This window comes from Falco naumanni, chromosome 15 (genome assembly GCF_017639655.2).
Source record: "Falco naumanni isolate bFalNau1 chromosome 15, bFalNau1.pat, whole genome shotgun sequence".
NCBI lineage: Eukaryota > Metazoa > Chordata > Aves > Falconiformes > Falconidae > Falco > Falco naumanni.
In genome coordinates, this window is record NC_054068.1 from 18,073,951 (window position 1) to 18,095,301 (window position 21,351).

General features: G+C 38.9%; 1 protein-coding gene across 1 annotated transcript in view; it reads left to right on the top strand.

Moving 5' to 3' along the window:
• Positions 1-21,351, top strand: part of FTO (FTO alpha-ketoglutarate dependent dioxygenase) — a 259,706-nt gene that overhangs the window by 76,616 nt on the left and 161,739 nt on the right. The window contains exon 7 of the mRNA XM_040615246.1: positions 3,088-3,207. Within this exon, the coding sequence (XP_040471180.1) occupies positions 3,088-3,207 (120 nt within the window). The remainder of the gene's footprint in view (positions 1-3,087; positions 3,208-21,351) is intronic.

Below are 21,351 nucleotides of genomic sequence, written 5' to 3' on the forward strand. Positions count from 1 at the left end.
TCACTGCTGAGAAAGGGTAGTGGTACACGCCGCCAAAGGAAGGTTAATACGTTTTAGCACATCACAGTGAGCTGACAGCACGGTTGGTGGCTGGCTAGTAAGGCAGAGAGAAAATATAGATCACCTACATGTGTGGCATTTAATAACCAATACTTTTAAATAATTGACTGAGGAGCACTGCCTCACAAAATGTCAAATGCTACTGTTGGCTTTTTACTACCCAGTATTGACTATATCCCAAAACTGGCTTTTAATCATTGTTTAAAGGACAACTTGAAAATACGTTGAGGTTAGATGTGTGAGGCCTGATTCTGAGCTTACTTGCACAGATGTAAGTCATATTGATTAGGAGAAGAAAATTGGTCCTCAAATAGCATACATATTTTTATATGTTAATATGTTTAAGCTTTGTCCTGTTCAGTCATGTGAAATGCTTCCCAATGATACCTAAAGTTAGCTCTGATACATGGGAGTCTCCAAATTAAAACACCTTGACAAAAGCCTTGGCAAGAGCTGTTAACCTGAGAGTTTTGCCACAGAACACGAATGTTCTGGAACTTCAGTCCCACTAAGGCCAGAGTTGAGCTCTTTATTTTTCTGCAGTATTTACTGTTGCGGGTTTTTTTCTGCGGTGCAGCTCCTCATGTTTGTGGAAGGAGGCAGGCCCATAGGAGTGCCTTCCTGCTGCCGGGAAAGGTGGGACTGAATGAAAGCAAAAGCAAGTATAGCTTTTAAAACAACTTGGAAAGCAGATAGCATATGTTCTTGTTAAAATGTGTCCTTGGTAATGGCTGTGATGTGAAAGGTGTTCATGTGTTAAAAATGTCAGACTTGGTATAACTGGAATCTTTGGAGATTTTTAGCAACTCTAAGTATTTATGCTTGCATATATCTAAAACAAAGATAGAATGATAGAGAAATCATGTCCACATTGCCTCATGAAGATGATTTTTTTTTTTCTGAATCAACCGTTACCTGTTCAGAGGTGACAGTTCAGACCAGTCACTTGTCAAGCAGCTTGATGGCTAAGCTGGTGGGTGAAACATTGGTTTCCTCCCCAGCCCCCATTTTGTTAACTCAGTTTAGAGCTAAATGGAGACATTGAGATGTATGGACCCAAGTTTGCTAGTAAATGGTAGTCCGCATCATTAGACAGCTGCATGTTGCAATTTGGTACACTGACCTCTGATGAGACTAGCTAATCCTGCAGAAAATTAACTAGCCTGTTGCTAAACTTTACCTCTTAGACTTAAAAAACACGTCTTCTGTGTCAGGTTGTGTATTCTATATAGATCAATATACAGTTAAAATTTGGCCAAGATGCCAGACTTGAATTAGACTGAAATTACGTAGATTAATGTAGCAAATCAATATGACTAGTCAAAAATTCACTGGAATGGATTCTTGTCATGATGAGCCAGCCATATTGTAACATATATTTTTTGAAGAATTAAAACAATTTTCATTGATTAATGGCCTCGTGATTCATTTCATGAAACATGCTTGCCAGACACCATGTGTTATAGACCTTTCGTGGTAGAGGCCAGCAAAACCAAAAAGCGAGGAGAGAAAAAAGTATCGAGTGCTTAAAACTGTAGTTGAACCCTTGATGTGCTCCACCTTCCCAAAACTCTGTATACTGATTTTTTTTGTTTGTTTGTTTTTTAACAAACTGTAACTTGATTCTTCATCCCTTGTGAAGACTGTAGAGGAAGCAAACTTCCCTTCAGCTTTTTTGAAGAAGGATGTCCTCAAACTTCTGTGCTAAAAAGTTACTAGGCCAGCAGTCAGGGTTTTTTTAAAATACCTTTAAGATCAGTGTCTGCCAACTGATCATGTTATATTTTACCAAAAGAGTTGATTTAGTATTTTTTTTCCACACTGCAAATATAAGTATCTTTTATTGTAATCTTTAACCTACTTTGACCAAATATTTGGCTAATGTTAACTGGAGCATTTCAGAGTTCTGTAGCCATTCTGATCACCCTTGCAGGAAAGAAAGCCTTGGGTGACAGCTTTGGGCAGTTTTCTTTATTCTTTCACCTTGGCAGGTTGTCTTTGTTTGTATCCTCTGAGCTGAGCAGGGATAAACAAAAACTTCTTTGTGGTACAAATAATGATTAAAGCAGCTTTGAACTCTGTGTGAAACATAACTACCACAAGAAAGATAACTACAGAATGCTAAAGAGCAGAGCTATGGATTACTATTAAAGGAAGAAAAGGCTCAGTGGAAATTAGGATGAATGGAATCATTTTGCTTAAAGAATATTTGATGAGTTAGATATTTACGTTATGGTTTAGTAAGCTAATATTTCTCGTGTCTTAAAGCTGATGGGCCCATCCATACATTATTTTTTTAAAAAAATCCCCAACTAGTGAAGCATTATATCATTTGCTGTGTTTCATATTTTGAACACCAGTACTAGCTTGCTCTGCATGGAATTTTTGTTGCTTCAGTGGGGCGTTTGTTTTCCTTGAAAAACACAGTTCCCACACAAGCTTTGTCCTAGAGAAACCTGTTGTGTCTGGTGCCCCAGCAAGCTGAAACCCACTTTTTGGTGCCAGGTGAGTGTGCACACATGCACTGTGCTACCCTGGGAGCAACCAGGCTTCCTCATCCTGCTGCTGCCCCATCCCTCCCACTTCACTAGGCTGCTTTCTGGCCACTGGATGACCACAAGTTTTTCAATCTTTGATATAGCTGAAACATCTTGAAACCTGCAACGTCAATCAAAATAAGCCAGAGTTGGTTCTCATGTGACTGCATTGCAAGTGAGCCCAAGCGTTTAGCATTCATCGCGTGTGCACCGCATCTGAAGAAAAGAGTTGGGTTTTGCACCTCTCTGGGTTTGAAGGGAGTCACTCAGGTCACAAATTCATGTGGAAAAGAAATAAAATGAACAGCTGGGTGTAAGGGTGCACATAGAAATGAGTCCTTTGGTAACCTTCTCCTTTTCTGTGGGACTGTCCAGGCAGAGCTGGATTCATGTGTTGCCCCCTTCCTGCCCCAAATAACAAACATAGATGTTTATGCTACTGTATCTTTCTATGTTTTTGTGTTAAAACCCATATGTTTTTATCTTGCAGGTTGAATTTGAGTGGCTTAGGCAGTTTTGGTTTCAAGGCAAGCGATATTTGAAGTGCACTGATTGGTGGCTTAAGCCTATAGCTAAACTGGAAGAATTTTGGAGAAAAATGGAGATTATGGTAAGTACTAGTTCTGTAGTCTAAAGCCTCTAGAGCTTAATTCTGAGAGCACTCACAATTATGTTTGTTTTTAATTGTACTGTTGTAAAGGGTTTTAAACTTTATTCAGAACATATGAAAAGTAGAATCAATGTCAGCCTTCCACTGTCTCCTCTTGTTTTTCTCCCCCAGTAGCCAGAAGAAATGTGAGCAAAATGAGATCCAAAACCCCCAGATCTTAATTATTTCCTGACTTTGCTTGGTTTTAAAGTTTGACAGCCTCATAAGAAGACAGTTGTATATTACATCACACAAATTGGTACATGAAACTGTGCATTATCAACTTTTTCATACCACACTGAAAGACAACTCTGCCAGTGCTGACAATGGTGAGTGCTTCTGAGGGAAGCTGAGAATAAAATTGATGGTCTGGAGGTATAGCTATCTGTCTGTAGTCCACGGGCACACTTACACCGTAGCTAGAACTGACAAGAGGAGATGAGTTTCTTAAGGAATTCTAGTAGTGGTGGTTCCTGTGTGCTTGCAAGTACATCCCTGCTCTCCTTGAAAACGGATTCAAGTGCTGTTAGCCTGCTTGCTCTTGCTGGCCAGCGGAGAGTCCCTTGGGAGGCTTTGCTAGTGGAGGTGTTCGATACGATTGCCAGCGTGCCTGCTTCTAGATTTGTACACAGAAGGAGCTATATTGACAAACCTGTCTTGCTCTTATCCGTACGTCTGCATTAGAAGCTCCTTCTCGGCCATTTCTGCTGGTCACAGCATAAGCCTCATTTTTCCCGTAGCTGACTTCGAAAAGTTTGTGATGTAGCTGAGGATGCTGGACATGATTTGGGGTAGAGCTAGTTTTGAATCTCTGGCAGTACGGTGCGACATGAGTGTGCTCTTGGATTGTGAGGGAAGTGTGGTGAGTCACTAACCTGCTCAAACGTATGGTACGATTTTCCCAGGAATGGCTGGTTTCAGACTTGGAAAATAAGTGTGGAAAAGTGGAACTGTTGTTTGTGAAATCAGTTTGCTGCAAGGAATCGGTGAACGTTAAACTTTCTTACAAACAGAGAGAAATTATTTATAACTTGTTTATGTGGGGGTTTTCCCTCATTTTTGTGTTCTTAAGTGCTCACATTCTTGAGTCGCTGTGATAATTTTAAAAAAATCCTTTGGTTTGTTTTTCTTGCAAACGACAACTTACTCGCTCGTAACACAGGCTTAGATGAGGTAGAGACAAGAATGTTTGATTGTTATTTTATATCCATTGTGTGTTGAGAACATGGAAAAACAGCAAACTCAGGAATTCTCAGGGGCTAGGTTTTCTGCAATTGGTGTGACATTACCATGTGTCTCTAATTAGAAACACGGTGGCGTCAGTGTATCTCCTTTCAACAGGCCTCAGGATGATATTTATCAGCAAACTGAAGGTTGGCCAAGACAGAAGCTGCTTCTAATTTAAATTTTAAAAATCGCTTTAATGTTTTATGACTTATAACATATTAATCACAATTAATTTCAGCTATGGAAGGAGACAGAAGAGAATGTTAATTGAGAATGTCTGTTTTGTTGAGTCTCTAAGTAAATTTGATGCTTGCTGTGTTTGGGATTCGGAGGTAGGGTGGGTTTGGGTTGGGTTTAACCTACATTTTGTCCCGTGGTGTTTCACCAGGGGACAGTAGGGGGCAATGTTGAGCCGCGGTTTTCATGCAACAACAGGCACTGGCTTAATAAAAATACATAGAAATGTAGCATTAACATCAAGAATTATCCCTGTTGCTTCAAGTTAGCTGTAATCTCTAAGATTCCATAACACAGGAAATCAATTGTGGGTTAACAAATTCAACAGCAATTTAACATAAAAAGTGCAGTGTTTTGGTGCATGCTTAGCTTCCACAGCATTAAGTTAAATCAAAAAGGTATTTCTGAAGGTACCCAGTAGTCTACAGTTGATGGTTTTTTCTCCAAATTTGTAATTTTAGCTGGATGATTCTTTAAAAAAAACAGCCACATTCCAAAATGCTAATAGTAAAAATGTCTTGGAGTTGTTGGTCTTGTCTTGGAGGGTCCAGAGTGGTACAAATGTCAGTCTTGGGGTCCCTGCATGCCCCCCCTTCACTTCCCACCGCCCTTGCCCTTGTTTAGTAAAGCACTATAAAGAAGGAAATAAATTTTCCAAAGTAATTTTAGATTCTGCTAATTGTAATTACTCCAGTGTCACAGCAGAGTATGATACTGTAGGAAGTTTAACCCAGTGTCTTCAAACCTTTGGGCTTTATTTAATATTTTCTGTACATCACAGCAAGCACACAATTTTATCATAATGTTTATTCCTGGCATTTCTTTCCCTGAGGATAGTTTTACTTAGAGCTCACTCTTGTGATGTAAATGTTAAACCTTTCATTTGAATGACATTCTGATAAAACATCACTTTTCCCACAATATTACCTCATGAATTTATGAGCCATTAAATCCAAAGCAGTTTAACCAATCTTCTTCTCTTTTTCCCCCTCCCTTGAAAATATGAAGGCTATTCAAATGTTTGAGGTATTTTTTTTTTTAAAAGTCATCCAAGATTAACACGTTATCGTCTGCAGCATCAGGATAGATGCTTGCTGAATTCAAAGGGAGAGTTACCATTTGAAAAAAGACAGTACAAGCTTTGCTTTCTGGGTAAAGAAAAGTCTGAAAAGCTGAAATCTCATGTGATGTGAGGAAGTCTTGCTGTAGCTGTTCTGAGATTCAGTGGAGAGACAATTTGTCTCTCAGGGTCTGATATCATGCAAACCTTGCAATCTGACATTTATTTTAGCTATGAAAATCTTTTAACACCATGCCAAATCAGTAAGAACTGCAGAGGTCCTACTGTCTTTTTTTGTTTGGTTGGGTTTTTATTTTTTTTTTTTCTAGGCTGATTCACGTGTGAATAAGTAAAATGTAAATCAATGGAACATTTTTTGTTTGTGGAATGAAATGTAAACGTATAGGATTACACTTAAATATCGAATCTTAAAGACACTTTTTAACATATCTAGCGTTCCTGTCTTAAAAAAAAAAAAAAAAAAAAAAAAAAAAAGACCCTAGCAGTGCTATATGGTGTGAATTGTATTTCCTGCTTTGACAGTCCATTTAGCAATGTAGCAATGTATTTATATGGCAGTTGGCCTTAATAACCTTTATTGACTTCAGTGGGTAAGAGCCAAGACTGGGATTATTAAAATGTATCCGTTTCATTGCAGTATAAAATCACAACATATATAATTATGTTAGGTAGGGTAGGCTCCATTTAATCCCACCTATTTATGCAGGAATTTGGCAAGGTGAAAAAAAAATTGTAGAACTAAAATGTAGAGAAAAGTATGACTGATCTGGAGGTACATTTGACAGCATCACCGTCTGCCGACTATAAAGGATCTGCTTAAAGGAATGCAACATAGATCTTCAAGAACTGTTTTTTAATGGCGTAACTGAAACACAAGCAATCGTTACACTACTTGTTTCACTTTTGGGCTTCCTAAAATGCAGCTGATGATAGTGAAATGCAGCACACGTTTTAATTTATAGAGGTGGCATAAAAGCAGAAGTGTGCGCGCTCCGTTTAGTTACGAGCAAAGTGGCATTTCATGCAAACTGATACCTTTCTGCATAACTTTTGTCTTAGTTTTTAGTAAGTTTTACAAATCCTATTTACTCATCACGTTATTATTACAGTTATTCTCAATAGCATGCTTTTATCAGTTTATACAACTAAATTGAAATCGGAGAGCAAGGCTATTTTCTTGTAAAATTATTTTTCTTCCCTTTTTGAGGTCTATTTCATTATTTTCTACTATTGCTTCATATGAAGTATGTCACAGTTTCAGCTAGAAGCCACTATTGTCAGGGGCTTACAGCCTGACAGTTAGAATTGAGTTTAGGCTGAAACTTGAGCTACAAAATCTCAGCCCAGGGCCATAATATAATTCCCCACCACCACCACCCCAAATTAAAACAAGAGCTTAAATCTGTATTTAAATCAGAGTATTTCAGTTCCACAATAACTATGAAAAGCTATAAGATAAAATATGGTTTTAAAAGGAATCCTCCTAGCTTTTGTAGAGCTCGACACTTCAAACACCTAACCAATTATATTAAAAAAATAGACAATGGGCTCACAAACAGGCTGGTTGGTGGTTTATCTTATTTCAGAAAACGGAGAGCGACTTAATTGACACTGAATTGGTTTGACCTGGTCAGCCCAAATTCGAGAAATTCTGAGGTATTATTTTAATTTCTCTTTTTTAGTTTTCCCATTGTGCTTAGATATTGCGGTGTCACACTCCTTTATTGGCGGGCCATGTGGTGGTGGGTGATCGTATTTGCCTAATGAGCTGTGAAATGTAGGCACAACATGGCAGCTTAAAGACCCAAATTTTAGCCATATTTCTTGTCTTTTTGGGGCACTTTTTATCTGTTTAGGCCAGACCCTTTAAATAAATGTATTTTTGAAAGGTTATATTTAATATGGACTGAGAGTCAGATGTTTCTGGAAATGTACCTTTTATCTTCAACAACAACAACAAAATCTGATCCTAAGATCCTGAAAACTTGGAGGGGGGTTGTTTGGTGTTCTTTTCTTTTTTGTTCTTTTTTTTTTTTTTTTTTTGGTCAATAATTTCCTTGACCCCAATATTTTTAGCTGTCAGAAATGGGAGAAAAGATTCAGCATTGTGTGTCATAGAATCACTACCAATGTTTAAGGAAAAAAAAAAAAAAAAGAAAGAAAAAAGAAAAGTAAAGTTGTATTGCACATCTTTCAGAAAAAAAAAAATATTTACAATTCTGAAGGAATTCAGACTTAAGCTTCCAAAACAACGTTTGTGCTGAAAGCACAAAGGACTGTGTTTATGATTCTCTTTGAAGTGTTTTTGCAACAGGATAAGGAAAATTTTAGAAACTGTCTGATAGTGTTCAGGGTAAATACTTAAACCCCTTTAGAGAATTTCACACACAGATACTGTGCAGCAGAAAAAAGGATACTTATGTTTCCTAAAGCTGCTACAGCCTACAGCTTTGTACTTAAAGACAGAGGTGTTGAATAGAATTCTACTGAGGATACATCCAGTGACAATATCTACAGGAACATCAGAGCAAACCAGTGGATAGCACTTTCTATTTTTAACCCTTAGGTGAGCTGGTGGAGATCTAAGCTGTGTTGATACGAACTGCTATAAAATTTCTGTTAGAAACGAGAATTGTTAAAAGGGCAGTCGTCCAACTCACCCGGCATACGGTGAGAATTACGCTGAAAACATTAAGGTTATAATGTAAACTGGCATAAGCCAGGAAAAGTTTAGGACAATTTATATCCTGTGGGAAAGCGAGATGTCTTTCTGACAGCACAAATGGGAGGACCATGGGTGGCTTGTGCAGCTGTGCGTGTCATGTGGCTGGTGGTGTGTGCTGCACCAGATGGTGCAGTGGAGGTGGCCATGCTGTCCTGCTTCTGCGTGCCCGTCGGGGGGGATTTGCACCTGAGTTGCAAGTCTGACGTCTGTAGGTGTGCACACAGCTGTGTCTTGGTGAGCTTCCCTTTTGGATGACTAGAATTCTCCTGTCTTGTGCTTAACTCTTACCGTGACATGGCTTCTTTCTGTCACCTTCACAACATTTCTTAGATTATCAGATGTATATGATTGTGTGTAGTAGATACACGCACTTGCGTGTAAAACGTGATGAGCTCTGCCTTAGTATTTAAAACATAAATGCACACAATCAGCTGAAATAAAAATTGTGCATGTAGGTTATGCCCCCAAATCTTGTATTTGAATTGTGTAAATAGATCTCTGAGTCTCAGCTGAGCACTGTGCCTTAAACAGGGTTCTCCAGCACGTGTCAACGTTTTCTCATGCTGGCTAGACTGCCAGAGCTGGTCCATAGCGTGGCGGTATGTGCATCCTTCTATGCACAAATATATATACACACAGGTAGACTGGGGTTTTTAGCTGTGAGGATCATCTTCTTAACTTCTTTATGTAACTTCTGAATCACAGAAAGTTATGTTTAGAGAGAAGGCGTTTGTAGGGGATGAGCATTGGGGGCAACTGCTTGCTTGGCAACAGGAACAACATAGGGAAAGAGTTCAGAGAGCGTTAGACGATACTTGGCAGCACTGCAAGTCACCCAGTGTGTGGCAGGGAGGCGAAAGCTCAGACTGCAGTTCCTGCTGCATCCCTGTGAATCCAGTGTCAACCCTGGAACTGGAAGGATATTTTAGAACCTGGCGTTGCCACCCTTTCATTGCTAATGGGAACTGCGTGATCAATTTCAGTGGAAGCAGAAGCCGTGTGATGAGGCTACTGTAGATTCGATGAAATTGTGTGCTGTTTCCACCATTTTTTCCCCAGAACCTTGGATGGACATATACAGTAATAACAAAAGAACTTTTTATCAACAGAGTGTTTGTCAAGGCTTGTTATTTGCTGTGGAAATAGGGAAGTAGTAGTATTGTGCTATTGTTTTGCTAGTCTAATGATCTTTGCAAAGCCTTTTATGTTCTTAGAAATCCATTTCCTAGTAGAAAAACTGAATAAAAGATTGTATTTGAACACTGAGAATAACATTTCCTGAAAAGAAATTCTTCTGCCTTTTGGAAAACTGTGTATCTGTATGTTACATAAAACTTGATTAATTGTTAAGTGCGGTTAAAGTGATTTCTAGTTCTCGTTTATGCAATCAGAAATGATCAGCTATAGAGCTTACGGATTTGTACATTTGTGTATGTCTGTTTATGGACGTGCTACACAGATACAAAAGATTTGGTCTGGCCTGGAAACTGAATTACAATGGTTTGGCATAAGTAATTTTTACTAGGGGAATAATTTAAACTGGGGGAGGTTGTGATTTTGAATGAAAGTGAAAGCAAATGGCAGTATGACTAAAATGTCACCATCTACATGGTGTAATTTTTTTCTTTTTTTAGAGTACAACTAGTATCGCTAAACATGGTTTTATAGCTATTGTATCTTAGTGGCTATGTAACTGCTATAAACTAGATTACAGCTGTTTTACTTTCCAGATAGCTTTTGTAAGCAAAGGAGGTGACGCCTTCCGAAAACCTGCTATTGCTGCATTGATACCTTTTCTTTCCTATCTGATCATCAGTCCTTCTAAGTCCTGACAAGGTCGTGGCTGAATAGTGTTTTTGCAATGTATTTTTTAACAGTTACTTCATCTTTGATCAAAATTACAGCTTTCATTTCACATATAAAAAAATAAAACTTGGCTTCAGTACTTGCCGTGGAAAGCATTATGGTCTGATGAATTGGCTGCTAATTCTGCCACTGACCCTCTGTTTAACTTGTGCAAGTAACTTAAGTGTGGTTTTTCAAAATCAGTGTGGAGATAAAAACACTGAGGTCTTACTTTGGTTTTAGATTGCAGACTATGTCTGAGCTTATATTCCTCATCAATAAAATGAGGCTATGATTTTTACTGTAACGGAGAGACGGTTACTTACTGGCTCTGTCCTAGGGAGACAATGTTCTGCAGTTGAAGGAACCCAACAAATTTCTGCCTCCCTGTCTACCATGATTGGAAATTGTAGAATTTAGGCCACATCTAAGACTTTTTTTGTTGTTATTTTTTTTAGACTGGCAAGTTCTATCCGTTTAAGTATGGCAGAAGGAGCTGACTGTGTTCTGGCTGACCCTGACTGTCTCCTGGCAGTTCCCAGTTCTAGGTCTCAGGAGCTTTTGCGTGAATCTTTTTTGCACTTTTCATTTCTTACTATGCATGCTTCTGCTTAATAAACCTGAAGCTGTAGGCATAATGTAATGCTTACTCTTCTACAGTAGGAAGATAATTACTGGCTTTCCTCGAATGTTGCTTGTTAACATCAGGTTTTGGCAGTTCTCCTTGGACTGCTAGTGAATCTGAACTCCATGTCTCGCAGCAGAGGCTCTAATGTAAACTTCAAGTGTAGCAAATCTTCTAAATTATTCCTGTAAAATAATGTGATTGCTTATCACGATCAGACTAATGGCATCTCTTTTCATCGGAGTAATTTTGAATATCTGTAATATACAGAATGATTAAAGGAATGGTGAGAACAGGCCAGATTGTTGCCTGTGAATAGGAATAGCATCAATGGAGCTATGCTCAGGGTGAACCCGACTTCTTGCTCTAGCATGCGCGGTTCTGCAGAGTGTGCTGATAAGAGCTGGGAATAGTGCACCAGTTTGTGTTGTCTGGCTGCTTAGGGATCAATATAATTTTGCAAAAAAAATGAAGTGGTTATTTTTATGTCTGTGTCTATATGTGTTCGTATATACACTGCTAATAATTGCATTTTCGCTTGATCTAAAGTTGCATGCTACACGCTAATGGATTAAAGCTTCACTAGCTGGCTAGAAGGTCAGTTGTTTTGTCACTGTGGTGGTGGGACTCGGCTAGGATAAGTGAATTGTAAGACCTTTGTAATTCTGACACATGTCAGAGTAAGTTTACTGTTTGTCGTACCTTACTGATTGTTCTCCTACTCTGTCCAACATCATGCTTCCATTTCATGAAATAGGAGTTTCTGTGCAGAAATCTTTGCAGCAGTAGGACCACAGGAAGATTTCAAGATCAGCCTGTACAAACCCTTTTAGGCTGATGCTGTGCAGTACCAGCGTACACAAACATTGTACATCCCAGAATTTCTTGAGGCGATAAGAGTATCTGAAAATCGTTCAGCAGCTAAGTTTTATATTTCTGTCTTCTCTTACGGGGAAGAGGAAAGTGCACCACGGTATTACATGTACAATGGTAATAGATCTATCCCCAAGGAAGCAGGGATGAAGTAACATGAAATTAATTCTATATTGCGTTTATGTAGATGCTCAGTGCAAAGGCTAATACAAATCCTGGCTGTATCTTAGTCTGAAATGTTATGATGCTTTTAAAAGGATTAAAAATACACATAATTGGGATTATGAATATTTCTGACTTTTAAAAGTCTTCTTTTTGTCATGGTTTAACCTGGCAGGCAGCTGAACGCCAGGCAGTGGCTGGCTGGCTCCCCCGGCCGCCCGCGGTGGTAGGTGGTATCTTCATTAATGCAACCTTCCAGTGACTGACTTGGTCTCTCAGAGGAGCGACAGTAGAGAAAGGAGAGGTTACCATGCAATTACAGTTTTACAGTCAAGGCTTTTCAGACCATTATTCCGTTACTGATCTTTTGTTGGCTCTTGTGTAGGCACATACTTAATACACATGTTTATGAAACGTGTATACATTCACGGGTCAGTTCTGCTGGTGGTCATTACGCTAAAGGAATTGTGAATTTCCAGTATGAAAACTTGGGAATCTGCTGGGGAGGGGAAAAGCTGGGTAAGACAACAGATGAATCAGTCTTGAAAACTCATAAAATTTGCAAACATTGAACAAAACAAAAGTCATCACACTGCTTTCCTAAAGAATTCCTAATGTTAAAATCCAGCCTACTGAACTGTTTTCTCAACTTTTTTCTTGGCTTTTCACCTTTTAAATGTAAAATACTGTAATTGAATTGGAGCATTAGTTGGCGTTTTCCAACAAAACAGCAGATTTAGGCTCTCTGCTGCTCGTTTCAAAAGTAATAGAGAGAGAGTGCAAAGACAAAAATTGAGCACGTAGATGTATAATCCCAAAGGAATAAACTGACTTCTACTAGACAAGCTGAAAGCTGATTAAAATATTTTTCATCCTTTGGGTATGCAACAGCTTTTGATGATGGAGAGTGTATTAATATTCAGCTTAGCTGCTTGTCGACACTTCAGACAGGTCCCAGGAAAGACTCTGATACTGACCAGGTTTTCTCACTCTGCCAGAAATCTTTGTGAGACACAGAGCAGCACCCTTGTACCAGCCAGAGCCAGATAAGAATAATGCTACTTAGCTGCACCTTTATTTTAGAAATTGCTTTTAGATGTTTTGTAAGGATTGAAAATTTTTAAAGAATTCTTTTAATGATAGAAACTCATTTCAATACAACAAAGGAGAAAAAGTGATCGTAATAATTTAAAAATCGGGCTGCTGTAATTATTCAGATTTAAATTGATCTGTCAGAGTTGTTTGTAAACATACAAAGATCCCAGTAATAATATCAGTGACTGAGATTTTTGGGAGAGAGTGTTCCTACTGCAATTATTTTGTAACAGTCAGATCTGAGGTGTTGGGATAATGTTCTCTTAACTTCATCTATTCCCTTACAGTGAAATACCCACCTTGTAGACAAGAGTGAGATGTAAACAGCTGCTTTATCAGCTGATACTTCTGTTCTTTTGTTGGCATGCTGACATATGGGGTGTTTGCTTTTTCCCCTTCTGCAGTCACTAAATATATACAGTATCTCTGGAAAACATGTCATACGCAGTGTGAAGTGCCTTTAGGATGGCTCCAGGGCTAAATACTTCCTGTAATAGGTGAAAGAGCATGGCTTAATCAGCTTAGTTAACTTAATTAAGCTGTGCTTTTTGTCATGGTACAGCCTTAAAGTGTATTTCATGTAGAAACAGTATTTCATAGTTATGGAATGACACAGAGTTGGAGAAATTCTGTGGGTTTTTATAGTGGGCTTGAAAAAGGTGGAATTTGCTAGTTATTCTGCAATGTGAAGACGTGAGTTAAAGGAGTATGTCTTTTTACTAAAGATTTAAAGGAGAAATTCTAATGCAGTTTAGATAGTAAAGGCTTCTCAAACTGAGGAAGTCTACTTTTCTTGGTTTCTCCCTGTCTAATTCTAACATTTTTATCGATGGGAAGAGCTGTCCGTGTTCATCCTGACCTTGCCCTGCCTGCTTGCAGATGTGCCACCAGAGTCTGTGACACTGCCTTCTTTTGTCATTCTTTGGAAGAAGGTGAACTAGTGTGGTGTGCTTGTGAGGATGTGGATCTTCTCTTCCCTGATCTCTGGGTCTCAGCAGAAAATATGATTACAAATTAAAGGCATTTGAACTGATTTGCTCTTCCTTGAGATGAGTTGCTCCTTATGTTCTTCATGAGGAACTCCACATTAAAACAGGTCTGATTTTCCTCTTGGGGAAACATTGGGATCCTGGTCCTAGTGGAACCCTCCTGCCTGGGAGGTTGGAAGAGAAGATTGATTAGCAAGGCACAGGCACAGCTGGAAGCAGTGAGTGCTGAGCAAGTTCCGTGTCCCATCTCATTGGGTTCATCTCACGTGTTAATGTTTGCTTATTTACCTGCACAGGTTTTTGCAAGAGTAAGATGCTGGGGGAAAAAAGCAAGTGGGACAGCAGACTGCAGGTTGCATTTGGCCGAGGAAGGAGTGGCAGCAGGTGCCAGCAGCCAGCGAAGAGGTGGGAAGGAGGGGCTGGGAGCCGGTGTGTTGGCAGAATAGCAGGACCCAAGGAAATCTGGGTGAGGACTCCTGAGACGGGAGTGTTGGAGTGCTGTAGGGGTTGGAAAACTTGAAACTGGATGTGTTGGTGGAATGGACCTTTGGGTACAGTGAGAATAGAAAACAAGCTTGGCAGGAAAAGCTTTGGAGATTGAAAAAGAGTAGGAAAGGGTGACAGAGGCTCTCAGGCAAAAAGGTGTGGTGTGGTTTGAGAGAAAATGGGATAGAGGAAGCTGTGGGTAAGTGGTTGTAGAGAAGATGGTAGAAGATAAGGTAGCTGTGTGTCTCCTTCAAAGCAGAATATTGTGGGTAGTGATTTATTAGATTTTTTTTAAAAAAATATATTAATCCCTTTAAAAAAACTGTTGAAGACATTGCTTCATTGATGCTTTTGTGCAGTAATAATACTACATATAATATGCTACTGGGTTATGCTACGGAACCAAATAAGGAAGAAACAGTCCTTGTTTAAGCAAAAAATAATTATGTCAGATGGAAGAAGGTATGTAAAAAATTATTTGATTTTAATGCAACAAACACATAAAATTACCCAGGAAAAAAAAATCACGGAGATTATATACGCATAGATTTTCAACAATTTAAAAAATGCATATAATTATAAAATACGTGAATTATTTGTGTGTTTATTTATGTAAACACGTGGGTGTGCACACACGGAAGAGGTTTATCTCTTCAAGTACCGAGCTGTTCTCTGTAACGCTTGAAGTTGGAGAATCTTACTGAACTGATACAATATGTTAGTATCTCATCTTAGTGCCTCCCACTGCTTGGGCATAATTCTGTGGTAGAGTTCAGTGTTTCTTGATTATATGGGGTGTTATAATTTCCTGACGACTGGTTATATTATTTATAATGCAGAGGGTGTTAATCCTTTGGTGATTAGCACTCTATTTGAATTACCAGAGGTCAAAGGTATGTTCTTTTATATGGTGGGGTTTTTTTGCAGTGTTTCTTTTTTTTTTTTTTACTAAAGCGTTTGTTCTGTTTTATCTGAAAATTACTTTGAGGTAATTTGGGTTGGGTGAGGAAGAGTAGTATCCTTCTTCCTTAGGGGCCCAAATCTGTTGAAGCTGTAGTCATTAAAACATAAATTCTCTTTTCTATGAGTAAGTGCTCCAGAAATCCTCCGTTTAAAAATAGTGACAGTCTCTTAACTGAAAGAAGCACATGGAAGAAGGCATTCTCTGCTTGGCCTCTAAAAGAGTAGATACTTACCTGTGTCTCGTTCTAAGCCATTTTGGAGAGATTTATTAAAGAAAAGATTCTATGTGTGTGCACGTATACACTATATATGGATTTCTGTGTACGTGTATATACACACACAAGCTTTAAAATGTATAAATAGATATGGCTATCATTCCAGCTGATTTGGAGATATTGTAGGGATTCTTGTCCAGCTGCCAGCTGTCTCCCAATTACTGTGTTTTCAGACTTGAGGAGCTGCATTCAAAGCCTTCAATTCTTTCCAAGGTTGTGGCTGTGCAGAAGTTACCCTTACCCCTCGTATTTCAAGCCTTTCTTTAAATACCGTCATCTTTTCTGTGTGTTGCTGAGCTGTGTTCCTTACAGGGCTCGAGCTGGTGAGAGGGAAGCAGCAAAGGCTTTTTGCCATTTTGGTTTTCACACAGTTCTGGGGTTGTGTAACTGTTCATACCTCTACCAGGAAATTCCGTCAGGCATCCGGGTTTTTTGAGGTGCGGTGTCCAACTGCAAAGACTTCCCAGTGGTCTACGGCAATCATCAGGGTTTACCAAAGTATGCTGTGACACTGGCTTTGCTCGCCACTATAAAGACAACCCTAACACATTCCTCGACTATAAACGCTGAGCTTTGTGTTCCACCTGGAGGTTTCTTTGAGCTGTGGGCATTCCACCAGCTGCAAATCTGGAAAACCATGGTGATGGCAGATGACCTGCAAGGGTTCGCTCACTGGCATTTTTCCACTCTAAAACCTCTCTGGTAGTACCTGAAACTGCTGGAAGACCGTTAAAGAATTGCGTTGATACACGGTAGCCCTCTGCAATGTTTTGACTCACATAGTGCATGTGAACAGAGAAGGTGATGGAAGAGCAAAGGTGGAAACATTAATGTTAGGAGGCCAAAAACAAAAGGAGAGCAGCTTGTCTGAGGGGGTCAGTATTTCAAGCTTCAGGACCATAATATGTTCTCAGCTCAAGTGATGCTAATCACGGAAACTGTAAAGGGATGGGATAGCTTGCCTCTGCATTTTCCAGTAGAGACATAACTGGTCTTGACTTGGTGTTTTAAGAAAACTCAGCATCAGACTAGGCTGATCAAGCGTTAACAATGTGTATTTTGCAGAGCTGGAACAGGAGTTCACTGGTGTATAAAAGCTGTGTTTTAACTCAGTTACCAGCTATGGGCTTAATGCCTGAACTGCTGGATGAAGTCGTTCAATCTGTCAGAAACTTGAAGCATATTATAATCATCTATGTTTAATCTGTGTACCAAATCTGTGGGTGTTTTAATGTTGCTCTGCAGCGAATAGGATAACTATTAAGTAAGTGGAAGCACGGAAGCAAGATGGTCCTGTCCAGCTACTCGTTTGATGATTTTTTTTTTTTTACTCTCTGTTGTGTGCTAGCTTTCTCTCTGCTTTTCTCTGGTGTTTTGCTCAGAGCTCTGTGAGGTGCTAAGATTAGTGCTGGTTTGCTTTTGTCATAATCTTTCATGTTTGCTGTGACAGATAGGTGAAAAAGTAGTATTTGTTCTGCTCCAGCGTGCGAGGAATCCAGCTCAGACAGGGGACAATTAGTCCGATGTTGTGGGATAAAAAGCAGACATGCTAAAATTTTAGGGGGACTTTTTTCCTGTACATGCTCCAGGGGAACTCAGCATATAGCACTGTGGCTTCCTACATGACTTTTTTGTTTAAGATTGTTTAACTGCCGTCTGTCGTTAGGCCGCTGGCCTGTGGTTAGCTTTATTTCCCCTGCACACGTACTAAGCACGACACTGGCTGCGTTCCTCCTTCTTTTGTTCTTTTAGTGTTTCGCTTGTAGTTTAGTGGTTTCATGTATGCCTAAAAATGGGTTTTTTTCTACTTTCGCAGAGAGGTTGTGAGTAGGCTGGCACCGCAAAATGTGTGGAAAGCATAAGAACTTGACAGAGGGTTCAGTATGAGGCAGAATTAAAGGCCAAGGTGGTTTTGTGATGGGAGCAGAGAGAGAAATGGAGAGGAAATAAGAGCAGGAAAGAGGGAGGAACAAGGAAAGGAGACAACTGCAGGAAGGAAAATAGTATAACAAAGTGAGAGAAGGAATTAAAAATAGAGAGAAATGGGAATAACAGTAACAGAAATTTAGAGAATCTTGGAAGAGCAAGAAATAGTGTAACAGGGAAGAGAACAGTAATTAATTAGAAAGTGTCTGTACTTTTTAAACTTTGTAGTCAGCATAACGAAGCTAATGTCAAAGTTGATGCCTCATCTGTCAAAATTATTTTTTCTTTACCTCCTGTTAGTCCTCACAGTTAGAAATACCACAGTGAGTGACTGAACAGGAAAGAGAAACTGGGCAGATACTGGCTTTCAGGGATCAAAAGAACTGCGAGGTATTAATACAAAGTTCTGAATTTTCATCTGTTTAACTTGTTGGCATTTAATAGGGTCTTGCTCTTGAAAAATAAACATATAAAGTACTAATAAGAAATAATGCGACCAGTTAAAAATGTGACTTCTGTGTGCATGTATTTGTTTGCTTTTATATGTCAACAATAGTTGTTTGTCTGCTGACATATTTCTGAGTCAGCTTTCCTGAAGAAGTTGTTGTCTTATGGTCTTGCTGTAGCAGAACATTCAGCCTGAAAGTCTGCAGATAGAACGTTTGCAAAAGGGTGTATGTGGGGAATTTTAAGTGATGAGCTGCCTGATTAAAACCAGAATATATTTCTTAGTAAAACTTGTTACAGGTTTTGTGTAAATCCATTTTTACTACTATGGAGGGCGGCAAGGAAAGGAATTAGGGTGTAGCAAGGAAAGACTGAAAGAACATAAAACTGAAGGTGTAAGTTAAACTTATATAAATATCAGCACTTCAAATGTGAATAATAAGATCCAGCTTGGTCAGTAAGGTTTGCTTCACGAAAGATGGAGAAAGTTGTTTGCTGATGTGGCTGTTATAACTAGAACAATGTACTTATATTTGTACACAACATAATCTTCAATATAAAAAATATTATAATTTTGCTAGTCTTGTTTCAAAGTCTGCTGACATCTGCTTGACTCCTTTTTACATCTGTCACAAACAACTATTTATTTGCTTGACTTGAACCATAAATATTTGCAGAAGTGCTGTAATTTTTATATTATTTTTTTTTCAAAACAACTGTTTGAAAAGTTTGCATAATGGACTTAAGTAAATAACATGACTCTCTCACCAGGGCTGTGAATCTGTTACTTGTGTTGCTCTTTTTTGGTGACTCTCTTGATAAGCAGAATTTATACAATCAAATCTGTTACTAGACATACAAAGTAACCTACTTGAAATAAGCTTAGAGATGTACACAAAAATATTAAGTACTTGTATCCTGGTTTCATTCTATTGTTGTGTCGCCTTTTTTCTTACATTTATACTAACCCAGTCAATAAGCATGTATGAACCATGTCAACTCTTGCTGTTTCAAGAACTAATTGCTTTTTTACAATTTATTTTAGCCAATATTTTACTGCTTATTTGCACAGTACTACTTCTAAATATAAGATGCCACTGGGGTCAGAAGATAGTGGGTAGCCTGCACAGTGTTTGAACTGGTACTCCAGATCCTGGTTTCCTGAGGATAAATGTGATTGCTCCAATATAAATGTTTTAGATCACAGTGACAGCTGTGGAAATTAAACATAGCCAGCAAAATCTATTTTCTGTCTACCTAAGTAAAGGAGAGGACAGATGAAAAAAAATCCGTGGGCGAATGAATTCTTATGAGCAGTAATGAATCTTTTCCTTTTGCTGTATTAATTTTATTGTATTCTCCAAGAAAAAAAAAAAAAAAAGAAAAAAATCCAACTTGGGTTTCTTTATATGTGCTTCATATTTAAGTTCATTATTTAAAGATGAAAAATTTAGAATATCGTTCCTAGGCTATGGTATCAAACACATTACAAACGCTTCTCTGAACACAGGGAAATTTTACCCTCCAGGATAATTTCCAGAGAGTTGCAACGTCTGTGCATGGAATAGGCTTTAAAATTCTATGAAAAACTGGGGTTTGGGGAGAAGAGCAAGATTTCCAGTTTCCCAGGAATTTTCTTTCTCTTAATTTATTATGAACAGTGCTCTGTTTTCAGAGGCTTCAGCAATATTAAGCAGTATTTTACCCTGATTAAGATACTTCACAGATACTGAGTTTTCTACAGAGAATTCTGTTCTTCTAAACATAAGTTTTGATACCTGCTTCAGAGGCTACTTTGATGCAGAAAGATGCAGAATTTTCTCACATAGACTATGTAGCAGTTCTGCACTGAGAAAGAATAAGCAGAGAGAGACTGCCCTGCCAAAAGGTACATCTTTTGAGTTATGTTCACCGCAATTTTTTATTTTTTTTTTTCCTGAGGTCGGTTCCTGTCTTCTGTAGTTCTGGAGGATTCATTTTCCCTTCTAGCATCTCCCCAGGCTCTACCTGCATCTTCAGCAGACCTGCTCAGTCTTCACAGCTGGTTTGAGTCCACTGCTTGCACTCGTCAGAGCGGTTGGAGGGACTCTGCCTTTTCAGGTGGCTCTTTCAGTTAAGGCTTGAAGCGCTTAAGCCTGCGGTGGTTAATAAGCTTACGCTGCTCCTCTCTGGGCCGATGCTTTCTTGTTTCCACGGCAACTTCTTAAGTAACTCTGTCCAGCAAAGTATGCTTTGTAGCAGTTCACTATTAGAAGTAATTTGATAGTCTTTTTTTTGTGAACTATACCAGTTACCGGGTATTTCTGTTTGGGCTGGAGACTCAAAACGAGCTATGAAGTGCTCAGTTGTTGCATCTATCGTGTTTTTTATTTTTTGCCAGAGTGGGGGAATTCATCTAGGTTGTAGCTCAGGAAATAGGCTGTGGGATCTTATTTGTATATTTTCAAAAATCATTATATTGTGATCCTTAAGATATATAGACATTTTTGTGGAAAAAGAAAACAACCTCTCTTAAAAAAGTTTATTACCAAGTAAATGGTTAAAACGGAGCTGCAGTTACTTGAAAGAGACAAATATACATTCATTATTTCCTGAGTATGTTGTTTTTATAGGAAAGCAAAGGAAGCAATGGCCGGGTGTCATTAAGGAGTAGCTAGTGGAAAGCGGTGAAATGAGCAATGAGACTTGTAAAGTGTCATGAAAACTGAAACACCAGGGTACAAAGTACCGCTTATCCTCACAGATATGGATACCATATGGCAACATGAAGGGAAATGGAGAGTGGGAGACAAGAATCCTATTATTCCTCACACTTCCATTTGCTTGCTATTTGCTTTGGGCAAATGACTTAAGAAGTTGTGCCTGAACCTTCTTCTGGCACAGTATTTATTGACAAGACACCTGTCTTCCCTGTCAGGCTCCTTGAAGTTTCTCTGGTGTCATTCCAGCTTCAGCAGTTCTGATTATGATTTTATTGTCGTTTTTCTAATAGTTCTAGAAGACTCCTTCCTTGACTGTTCCCAGGTTGATATCTGCATTAGTTTTCCGGTACTATAACCCTTTCTTCTCTCAGAGCATTTCACCTTGCTGAAGAACACCAATCTGCTCTGATTATGTTATGGCTGTCTCTGAAATCTCTGCATCCTCTT